We start from the raw sequence: 12,532 nt of genomic DNA, 5'->3' as shown, positions 1-12,532 counted from the left end.
TAATGTAGCCCAGATAACTGGCACAATGTTGGGATGTATTTTGCTACCAAATAAAGTATGGTTGCCATTAAACTACCTCTACAGTATTCTTTTGTGACAAAAATGAAAATTGTGAACACCGGCTCACCGACTAGCTCTTGGGTGTATTATAAAATTCTATTTAAACCCAATACCATGTCGTAAGATGTAGGGGACATTATCTACTTCCTGCTCATAAACAAGGGCACTCATCTGCTTTACAGATTTAGACTAAATGTAAAACATCTAATAATAAGCAACCTCCGCAAAGACAACGCAAACAGGCCCAAATACAGCACAGCACTTACTTTAGCATATGCGGACATGTGATGACTTAGAAGCTGATAGTTACGTTATCCAACCAGTTTCAGTCATCTGATGATCATTATGGTCATAGAAGTATTCACAGTATAATGTTACCATGGGATGGGGTGAGACTGACCTTGGAGGGTGAGATTGAACACTGTTCAACTTTCTATTCGAAATTAAATTTTGAGCTAACAAGTACAGCTATTTTCCTTTTTCAGTGTGGGCATTATTTGTGAACTATCTTTGAGAGTGGTGGCCATCTTAGATATCAAGTGATGCTTACAGTTTGGAGAGAAGCACATGTTGACGTTCAGTGAAATTTTTGCATTTTTCCACTGACCTATTTACAAATGCATGGTTAAATTTGATTTAGGTATACCGTTATTTAAATACTACCTCTAGAATTGTTATTCCTTGGTCATTTAGCACTGTTTATTAATATATTTGTGATAAGTCAGTTTTCTGACAATAACCTCTAAATCTCCGTGGAGTGAGATTGATCATAGCATTACAAAAATTCTCTGCTGGATAAATAGACATGATATAATATTTGGAACCCTTAAATATCAGGCAATTTTACTGTTAGTGCAAATACAGAATGTTTACACTTCCTTGCTTGTTTTGTTTAAAATGGGAAGAACATATAAACGTGCCCTGGGTTGTAGAAGCTTTGAAAGATGTGATTGGCAACAATATGTCACTGAGGAAAGCAGCTACAAAGCACAAATTAGCATATGGTACTTTATATAACAAACACCATGGACTTAGAATTTAAAAAATCTGGTGCTCAGACAGTTTTTACCCCCAAGATCAAAAAATAGCATTCCTGACACCTCTTGCCTTCTGGCAATTCCCATTGACTGTTAGACTTAAGAATGTTTGTTATATCTTTCCTGGATGGAAAAGGCAGAGTGTGCACTAAATTAACCGAATCTCCCAGTAAAGACTAGGTTCCTGGTGTCTTACAGCAATAAACATTTTGCCGGGACGTGTCTAGCATCTAACATTACAGTGTCCCATGCTAATGTCTCTCATGAAGTTATCATTGCATATTCTGACAATATGTGAGAAAGAGACTCTTGTGAATGTGCCTCCAGCTAACACATTCAATTATGACCAAATCAATGTCAGTGATGACTCTGGGAAGTCTATAGTGATCTACATAGATGGAACAAAGTACCCTGAGAAAGTCTGCAGTCACTCCTAAACAACCATTATGATGTGTGGCTCAGCAGCTGGTGACTTGCTCCCTCCTTATATCATCTATTGAAGCCAGCATCTCCAGAAGTTGTGGTTAGATAATGGCCCTAGAGGTCATCCTTCCTACACCAGTTCCTGCTGTGCTTTTGGGGTTCTCTACAATCGATCATCACTTGGGTGGACAGTCATGGCGACATTTACCGACTGGTTCGAGTAATCATTTTTGCCAAATGCCTGATGTTTGGACGTTGTTCAAGTTCTTCTCGGGGACAACCTGGTATCCCACTTCGGTCCAGAAGTCCTCACATTGTGAAACAAATATGTCATCAAATGCCACAAATCTGTCAGTCTCTGGATGTGGCCGTCTTCCGGCCCTTGAAGATAGCATGGCGGAAGATTCTTGACAGATATAAGGCTAGTCATGGAAACACTGGCCTACCAATGAAAGACTTCCCCTCATTATTGGCCAAAGTCTTAAAAACCAGAGATGAAGTTCCTCCTAAAATGGAGCAGCAGGAGAAAAGTGGAGTTATATGCAATTTTATTGCAGGATTTTTAGCATGTGAGTTGGTACCATTTAACTATCAGCATGTACTCCAGAAATTACCCAAGGAAAGTGAAGAGAGAAGATTTACAGGTAAAAATAAATAACTCTCTAACAAAGTTTCTGAAGAAAAGGAGCTATGGTGATGAAACGCCTGGTTCCGAGTCCCGGCATCGCAGAAAAAGATTGATGGTTGAGTCTGGTAACAGTACCACTGGAGAGAGCAGTGATGAAGAACAAGAAGTATCTGCTACTGAGGAATCAGATGATGATCAGACAGCAGCTGAAAGTGAAGAAGTAGTACTACAGATGGAAATTCCACTACTGGTAATATGAAGGTGGGTTCATTTTGTTAGTGAAATTCTTAGAGGGCAATAGGAAAAAAACAGTTTGGATTTGTTTGCATTGTTCAGGAAGTGTTGGGTGAAGGGGAAGTAGAAGTGATGGGAATGAGAAAAAATGGTGATTCCCGGAAAGTGTTCCAAGCTGAAGATGACGTATCTGTAGTGGCGATGAAGGACATTTTACTGGTTCTACCAGTTCCTTCTATTGCAGGTGGCAATCATCTCAAGCATACCTTTACAACCAACAATAATGTTAAAGAATGTCGAAAGGAATTTAATTTGTGTACGCTGAATGTGTTTCAGTTTTATTTACTGTACCGTTTGTTATTTTGTTTCGTGTAAATGCATACACTGAGCTTAATGAAAATTTAGGCCCTGCCGAAAAATGCTGCCACATCTCAGACTAGTTTTTAAAGTAGCCTGTCAGTAAAACACCATACTACCTATATTAAATATATCTTGGAACATATTGCTCCTTTGCTCAATCTCACCCCATTTAGATTTTTTGCTAATTACAAATGGCTGGACGTAAGTGCATGAGGTTAACACTGATCACTAGTACTGTAGTTTCATGCAGTAATAACGAGGTGGTTAATCTCACCCCAAATCAGGTTTAAGATCAATCACCCATATTTAATTTTTTTATGCTGTATGGGTAACTAGAAAAACACAGCTTTTTTTGAATCCGTTCAACTTATTTTTATGAACAGTAATTTTTATCCTAATGAATTGAACTACTTTAAGCATTAGTGATCAAAACTCCAGTAGAAGTGGTCAATCTTACCCGATTCAACGGTACGCGAAATATAAAATAATTATTGTCAGGTGATGGAATGATGAATTATACACTGATCATATCATAAAATAAATTACAATATAACAGTTTATTATGGTTTTATCACCGACGTTCCTGATTCTATATTTCCAACTTATATGATACTGTTAACACTTTTATAACATGATGGTCAGGCAATTGAACCTTGTTGTACAAATACAGTATTGTACCACCAACTCAAAGCATTTTGTCAGCAGCTCATGGTGTTGAGTTGCGTTCTCACTTCCCTAGTGGGTTCCGGGTTCGATTCCAGGCGTAGTCGCGGATTTTCCCTGTCTCGAGATGACTGGGTGTTTGTGCTTTCACCATCTCGTCTGCAGGAAGTGGTGAGATTAGACTGAGCAAAGGTTGAGAGTTTGTACGAGCGCTGATAACCGCGCAGCTGAGTGCCCCACAAACCAAAACATCATCATCGTGATACGACATTTTTCAAATGTGTAAGAGCTATAAGCACCACTTACAAAAAATACATTGAAAACATCATTAGATTATATAAATCCAGTCTTATGCCATCAACATGCCGTCACCATTTGTGAAAGGCATTATCTACACTAGGGTTAGAGCATGGACAGCCAATCTTAACAAACCTGTGCCCATTAGTGCTACCCTCCTCTGTACATATTCAATATCCCACTAGTCCTATTTGGTACCCATCCCACACCCTTGAGCAATATTCTAAGTAGTTTGAACACATGGTTGGTTTGACTGACTGCACTTCCCAGTAACCTACCAATAAACCAAAGCCTACATGATCACTCCACCTCATATCTCGAAGTGTTACACGCAGATATTTGTATGAGTTAGTCAATTTCAATAGTGACATTGATATTATAGTCACATGATACAAAATTTTTCTATTTTGTAAAGTGCACATGATATTACCTTTCTGAACATCTAAAGCAATATCATTGCACCATTTGAAAATCTTATCAAAGATCTGCTGAGCGTATTTATGCAGCTTCTTTCAGACCTAGTTCATTAAACATAACATTATTTGCAAATAGTCTGAGGTTCCTAGTAATACAGCCTGCAAAGTTATTAATATAGAACATGAACAAAGACCCCATCACACTTCCCTGGAGCACACTCTAAGTTACTTCTATATCTGACAATGACTCCATCCAAGGTAACATACTGTGAGTTCCCTACCAAAAAGTCCTCAATATGAACACAAACACTGAATCAAATCAAATATGATTGTACTTTTAACATGAACAGTAGGTGTGGAACAGAGTCATATGCTTTTTGGAAATCAGGAAATACTGCAGCTCTCTGATTACCTTGATCCAAAACTCGCAGTGGGAAAAAAGTAAATCCAGTTTCACACGATTGATGTTTTTGGAATCTATGTTTGTTACCATGGAGGAAATTCTGTTCAAGATATTTTCTTATGTTTCAGTTCAGAATAATTCCTAAGGTTCTACAACAAACTGATATCAAGGATATTTGAGAAGTTTTGTGGATCACTTACTACCGTTGTTGTATATAGGCCCTACAGCCAGAATTTCTTTCGATTATGTGAAAGATCATTTAACAATATTCTGTTGCTGTAGTCTTTAAAGGCATCACGCATTATCCTCTTGAAAGCCAAAAATCTCATTCAGCACTGCTCTATCTACAGCCCCACACTTTATACCTATCATGCAGTAGTCTGTTTCTTTTCAGTGCCTGTAAACCACAGAGGTTCCCTCCCATTATGGAATGTTCTACTGGGTACATATCTATCCCATGCACCGTCTACTATTCTTTTTACTTGAACCATTGTTCCTCTACATGCTCCTACCCTGTGCTGAAAGTTAAACATTTCTCATCGAGATGTGACGGTACTGATTTTTTGTCTAGTGTACTGAACATATTTACCTTTCTGCTTAGCCACAATCATGTCATGCTCACTGATACCATTTTTAATGTGGACATCAAGGAGGTCGGGTGTACTTTATGCTGTTAGATCAAATATATTTCCATCATGAATGGGGTTCTGAACTATCTGCTCTAGGCAGTTTTCAGAGAAAGCATTCACTAATGTTTCACAGCAACTCTTATCATGGCACCTCCCCACTGATGATTACAGTATGGCTAGGGCACATACGGAAAAGTGAACAGAGTTTTTCTCTAAAGTTTCTGTTATGGAAGGCGCCAAGTCTGGTAGGTGATGTGATACATCTGAAAGTGTCCGTAATGAACATACCTGCCACCCAAAAACATCATATTCCCGAGGGAACATCAGTACTGTGATAGTTACAAAACATATAATTGCGCACAATCAGAATGATTGAGTAATAGTGATGCACAGTTGCCTTCTTGATATTGCCACTAGCTGAAGACTGGTTGTGTATTATTCCTCACAGTGCCCAACACTTTTTACATATCTTCAATAAGCAACAGAAGAAACCAATCACAAATAGAAAGAATAAATCCTAACAATGGATCAGCAAGTCCATACAAACAGGCAAACTGTTGAGCCAAATAAGAATTCCAGCAACCTCAAAAATAAGTGGTAAATTAAGTTGAAAACCTAATGTAGGCTACCTGATGTTTCACATTTGTTTCCTAAGTGCTGTGTCAACATAAGCTTTACCGAACACACACATTCGTACTACACGTGTACCAGTTCCTTTCTGGTGATGCAACGAAACTATTAGTAACTATTGTTATTTTGCTGATAAATTAGGCTTTCATTTCATGTGAAAACTACACGAAGTTGCAATACAACAAAAATGTTAAAACCTTGACAAAATCCGACAGTGTCCACAAACAACAAAATTTGGTGGATGCACTCACTTCCAGTGATACATACCTTGAACCTCTCATGCCGTCACCGTATCCACCCCTTCCTCGTGGTGGTCCACCTCTACCAGGGCCACCCCGACCACGACCTCTTCCACCTCCAAAGCCACCCCTTGGAACATCTTCCATTCTGCTCTTCTAAATGCATGCAGGAAACACGGAAGAAACGAAATTAATGAACTCGACAAAAATATATCCAATTTCTACGTCTGTAACGAAAAAAATGTACGTAATTATCAGAAATCGTAGCCAACAAACCTTTTTATTTACACTCTTAATATCACAGCTTGATTAGCAAATATGCAATCCGATATGCAAATGCATATTCACTGAAATGTTTATGCGGATTAAAAAATAAAATCACAAAAGCATTGACTGTATTAAATGATCCATACAAATCCACACATGGCCAACATCCCGGTGGATTCTATGCCAATGAAACAGCGAAGGTTAAAAGTCTACGACTGTCAAACTTAACACTGCAAAAATAATTACATGCAAAAACAAAATGTGAAAAATGATACTTTGGCGCTGATTCTTAACGCACGTAGATGACAATATATTTGTATTGCACTATTGTTTTGGACACAATAATACCCAAATATAAGGACATTAGAACTATTTTAATTTCGAAACATTAAAATCATAGGTTACTATCACTATGGTAACAACAAAGTTATAATGAGGAATGATATATACTGAACACATCAACTTGGGAGCTTCGCCTACCCGATATGATTACTACCGGCATACACTAAAATAGGTGTGAAGAACGACTAACAAATTATACCGTATTTCAATCTTCTAAAAACTACCAACATTAAGGACATATGATTATTTTGAATACAAAAACGAAAAAGTTTACCTACAACAGAAACACATAAACTTAAAAACTGCTAATTTACACACCTTCGCGCTTTCCTCCAAAATCAAAATGGATCTTCCACACGTACACCGTTCAGTTAATACCGCTGGCGTTATCGAGAATGAACGCGCTCCCTTCTTGTTTCCGCTTTGAAAATCAATAATGTTATCTATGATACAAGGAAGAAATATTTTCAAACATTTAAATTTTCGTTCGCTGTGCAACATTATTTTTTAAAGTCACACTATACTCTTCAGAAATTCAGTATTTGAATATATAATTTGAAGAAATAAGAATTTTATTAGTTCCTTATTTCGTACAGAATGGATCTCGAACTATCGCATATAGCTGAACATTTCAGCGAATTCAAATAAAATAAGTGATTGAGCTCGTCAGCCCTTGAATACATGAATTTATATTGCGTTTCCAGACATCGTTTGATCTCTTCAATAAGTCTCATAAAGGCAATGCTACAATGAAACCAATGTGGAAATGCTAAAGGGTGACACATGGGTACAGGTACATTACACATAAAGCAGTGAAGTGCAAAGGTGAAGGAAATAAACTACTCCAGAAACAAAATAAATTTTATTATTTTATTGTGCTGCAGCCTGTCACCATGCAATGCGACACACAATATTATTTTCACTTCTTTGACACTTCTCCACAATTCACGAAAATACACTTTATTTGTGATGTAGATTTGCAACGAAATAAACTGAACAAATTGCATGGGCAAATATGCAACATAATTCAACATTAGTTAAGTGGTGTATAATAATGCATATGGCCACAAAATACACAACTATTTTTATCTGAAGAAAGATAAGGACAGGCAAGGGAATTGAAAAACAAATGAATCTCCACCAGAACAGAAAGCCACTATATAAAAGTTATTGTTTTACAGTTGGACATTAAATCCCTTAATATCATAAAATAATATTCACTCATGTGATTAGCAATAAGAGCTCGTATGACATGTACTACTGTGTAAAGTCACTATCTCTCTCTTGTGCAATAATCTGACAATTTAGTCAAATCCTATAGGTTATTTCTGGGACATAATTTCTTACACTTATAAGTAGGCTGAAATGTGAAGACAACATCAGACTGTATGCCAGACAAGCTACTGGATATAACTGTTTAACTTAGTGGACGGGATTCTACCAGAAGAACTTACCACTAAGAAACATAACTTAATGTGCAACCCAGGCTTCAGTTTATTCTCTCTTTCTCTGCTCTACGAAATAGAAACGATAGTCCCACAACTAACAAGTTATATACACATTCCCTGGATCATGAATATGATTTCTGTCTTTGATGTTGAAAGAATATAATATAACAACATATTTTCGTAATGAAGAATATGACAATATGTAGACCATTTACATTAGTATCATGTTCCACCTTTATTTTTCTGTACAGTGACTTATATTTCATTAGCTTCAATATCACACACACACACACACACACACACACACACACTCACTCACACACACACACACACACACACACACACAGATTTATTTTTAATTCAAAAATATCTGTAATGAGTAGATACTCCAGGATGTAGAACATGACAGAAAAACAAGAATAAACAATAAATATTTACAAAGAAAAATAAATATGCTAAGGCACTTTCCACAGATTCCAAGTCGAAAGGAATCAACGACATGTTCAGAAAATCTTCTATGGTTTACAAGGACTTTTCAGGAAGATACAATTTCAGTTTACATCTGAAGTTAAACATATTTAGTATTAGAGCTTCACATTGCTCAGTAACTGGTCAGAGACTTTTAAGGCTGAATTCTGTGCCACTCTGGGGCTTAGTGGTGATTGGTTTAAATTATTTCTAAGTCTAGTGTCAGCTATTATGGGTGCTAAGGTTATAGTTGCAGCTATTTCTATTGGTGACTGAGGACAATGTATTGTCAGTATTTACCTCATTTGCAGACTTATGATTATAGCTATTAGGAGTAATATGTTTTTCCATTGGTTAGTACCTCCAAGTACTAGAGGCAAAAAGCAAGGCAGTATCATTTAATTTCCCTGTGCAGCAGGTCAGGTATTGAAGGTTGGATGCCTGGGTGCAAAGTGGAAAGTCTATACTGACAAGCGTAGTAAACCTTGTGACACAGTTATAGCCATGGAGGAAACATCAAGTAGTTAATTATCTGATCTCTTTGCAGGGAGATTGTTTGATGCAGAAAAGAAACAACCAACACATTGAAGCTGGTACCTATTAAGCAACCAATTATCACAATATCTGTAACTGTAACCTAATACCTTGTAACTGTGAATATTATTATTATTTTCGAATTCTGATTCTATAACATGGGACTTGCATTTAAAGTTCTTGTCACTATCAAAATCTAAGAATTTAAAAATATTCCACTTATTTTATTTATCTTATCCTCATGTTTTATTTCAATGATGTGGACAGCTCTGATGCAGGACAGATTTGTGTGTACTCTGTTTTATCTAAGGACCATTTGTACAAATTCATCACACCTTTCAGTTAGTCTCTGTGCCCATAATAGTATGGGAAATGTATTGAATCGGTGCAGAATAACAGCAAACCAGAGTATAAACTATCCATCGATTTCAGGTGGGCTAGAAAGGTTGCCTGGGGAGTAAGTTAAACGAGTAATCAGAAACATCTACTAAATCAAATAATGATTACAAGATTTGGTATGATTGTTCATCTTAACGAAAAAGAATAAGAAAGCCTGATGTACGACCAATTATTTTGAAGAATCATTGACTCGGTATTTGCCACTGCATTTCATCTGTTGAAGTGTACAGATGCAAATCCTTCTACCTTATAAATGAGAAAGTGGAGAATGTGACTGGCAGTGGCTTTGTACCCATGTTTACTGTATTAGTCTGTTGTTTATTATACCTGTAGTACATGGCGTTAATGGGGACAAACACGTTTCCTTAATGGTATTTCAAAATTTAATGTAACTAGTGTAATAGAGTTTGGAGAACAATGTTTTGTAGTTACTTTCGGTACATATACTGGAAGCATATCCATTTGCACATTGATGAGACTCAAATTTATCTCCTGCTTGAAACTTTCATATCCTTGCAATATCGTTGGTATATTATATTTTAACGCTGTCCTTGATTTGGTAAACATTGTGCAAATAGCTCTTGCGGTACTGAAAATCTCTCCTGTAAACAGATCAATAGTGTCAAAATTATTTTCTCTTATTTGCTGAACGACAGATTCATTGATGTTACAAAGAATCAAAATTAGCTCTGACTTATTATCGCTTTAAACACTTCTATTTACAGGGGTCAGTTTCTGAGAACTACATGACAATACTTTTACCTCTATTTTTGAAGAATTAGCCTTCCACTTTTGGTGAAAATTCGTCTAAGCTATCTGACTAATATTGACTTACTTTGACTCTTTCATGTTTCATAGTCCCATTTGTCATCTTCATAACGAACTGTCTATGTTTCACTACTAGTCATAGTTACTGTGATATTTCTCTATTAAGCATGGCACTGAGTAAAATTCTAACAGTTTGCAAAGAATAACATTGGTTACTGTGATTTTGCGTTTGGTGGATGTTAGGTCATACATTTACACAATGTAGATAACACTTCGAATTTTTCTTTAAACATGAGACGAAATCTGTGTCTGTCTTCAGTATTGAGAAAAATGATTGTACATACTCCACTCATTTCTTGTAGTGCACCCAAACAATGGACTGAAAATGAAATATTAATATTCATGACATCCCTCATTTCTCATTAATGCTTCGCAATATTGAGAGGAGTGTTTGGTAAATAATAGAATGCGAACCAGGCAGTACTTAAGCATGTAATGAACATGCTCAACTTTCTTATCTACTGCAATATAAGAGTAACTACAGACTTTTTGAATGAAATAACCAAATTATTATAAGGGTCATTGATAGCTGGTGTAATGAGAATTATTGTGTGTTTGTAATAACATAAATGAAGGGATCACATGTTTATTTTTATTTTCAGCATGAGTTTTCACAAGCTGTTGACCTGGTTTGTCTTCAGTTATTACTTTTATAATAGACTATATCATGAATTTCTAACAACTGCAACTGCATTAACATGTGCTATAGAACACCTACTGGAGAGCCATTTAAGCCATTTAACCCTCAGATACACAAATAAAATATTGTGAAACATTCGAATATTGCATTTGATACTAATTACTACGTGAATTACACAGCAGTAACTAAGCAAAACATTTCTTTTAATGTGTGAATAAATTTAAACTACAAAAATAAAATAATTTATGTAACTCTGCGTAATAAACGCTGTATTTTTTATATTAATTCCGTGAATTGACTGTAAATTGTTTTATAATGTAAAACTGTAATTGATTCTTAAATGAGAGGGAACATAGAGATGTAAAATAGAGCGTTTGTATCTTTCAATTGGCAAGTAATGCATCACACGCAGCGCAGGCGGTGTCAACAATCAAATGTTATGCGGTCATCCACGCCAGGAAGGAGCACACCAAAGTCTCTCGAACATTTTTCCAACAAGAGGCTTCCATAACAGGGAGAGACTGAGGAAAAATGGCAGTAAAGTTGCCTTAAGTTGTCTACTTGTATACAAAACATGCATAGCATGTGGCCCACTCTCAATGTATCTCTCTCTCTCTCTCGATATTTCTCTCTCTTAATGACCACTCTCCCGAACAATTTTGTACCTGAAAGATATTTTCAAGTGTGTAAAGTATTTATCTACGTAAAGATATCATCAATATATGAATAACTGTTATTGTTTACCAACATTTCATTTCAACAGCATTAACCTTGCTTGCCAATTTTTCTATGTTTCAGCTAGGAGAACTATAAGACTGCCGAAATATTATTTGCTGGCCACTGCCAAACATCATTGACATTCGAATTTGTAGAAGCCACTCGTGCATCCCTGAGATCTGTTAAGCCAATCTGTAAAGGTAGTTTCTGGGCAGCACTTTTGTGCACAATGCATAATATTAATGATCGACATGTGGCCAAAAAATGATGTGCACAGTCAGTCCATTCTGTGTTATCAAAGCAGGTTAGACAAAATCTTGAATTATTAGTTTTCTTCCTCTTAGTGGTAAATTTATCTGTGCTGTGTGACATTTTAAACCTATCATTTTCGTTTTTTTACTTCACTGCTTGTTTTAATTAATGGCACTTCAGTTAATTTCCTGTTATCAAAATTTATTTTCCAGTTATTAATAAAGAGTGCCACACAAAATAGAGAAAACTTTCTTTTTTGAAAATAATAATGCAACTGGCACCCATGCACTGGTGGAGTATTGAGGAAATAGATGCTGAAGTGGTAAATAGATTCCTTTCATAGATGATGAGCTTCGTTCCCACTCCACTGCATCGGCAGAGTATTGAGGAAATAGATGGTGAAGCAGAAAATAGCTTCCGGTCATAGATGAAGAGCCTCACTCTCCACTCCAAGGTGCAGTAGTGCATGAAATGTATGGTAGCTTGCATGCTACCATCGCAGTATGTAATAGTGTGGCCCTTCATAGTAACATCATTTCGTGGTCAGCAGAACCATTTTATTGTGCTTTCAGCATAGAACACTGTAGCTATTGAGGCCCTGTAGCGTAGAATTAGAGC

General features: G+C 36.4%; 1 protein-coding gene across 1 annotated transcript in view; it reads right to left on the bottom strand.

The window, feature by feature from the left end:
- Window positions 1-7,047, bottom strand: part of LOC126335069 (uncharacterized) — a 63,130-nt gene extending 56,083 nt beyond the window's left edge. The window contains exons 1-2 of the mRNA XM_049997954.1: window positions 6,947-7,047; window positions 6,048-6,175 (exon numbers count right to left, since the gene is read on the bottom strand). Coding sequence (XP_049853911.1) covers window positions 6,048-6,166 — 119 coding nt within the window. The 5' untranslated portion in view covers window positions 6,167-6,175; window positions 6,947-7,047. The remainder of the gene's footprint in view (window positions 1-6,047; window positions 6,176-6,946) is intronic.
- Between the last annotated feature and the right edge of the window lie 5,485 nt (window positions 7,048-12,532).

The sequence above is a fragment of the Schistocerca gregaria genome, chromosome 2 (assembly GCF_023897955.1).
Source record: "Schistocerca gregaria isolate iqSchGreg1 chromosome 2, iqSchGreg1.2, whole genome shotgun sequence".
Lineage (NCBI taxonomy): Eukaryota > Metazoa > Arthropoda > Insecta > Orthoptera > Acrididae > Schistocerca > Schistocerca gregaria.
The sequence above is the reverse complement of the archived record's forward strand: the minus strand, read 5'-3'. Positions and strand labels throughout refer to the sequence as shown.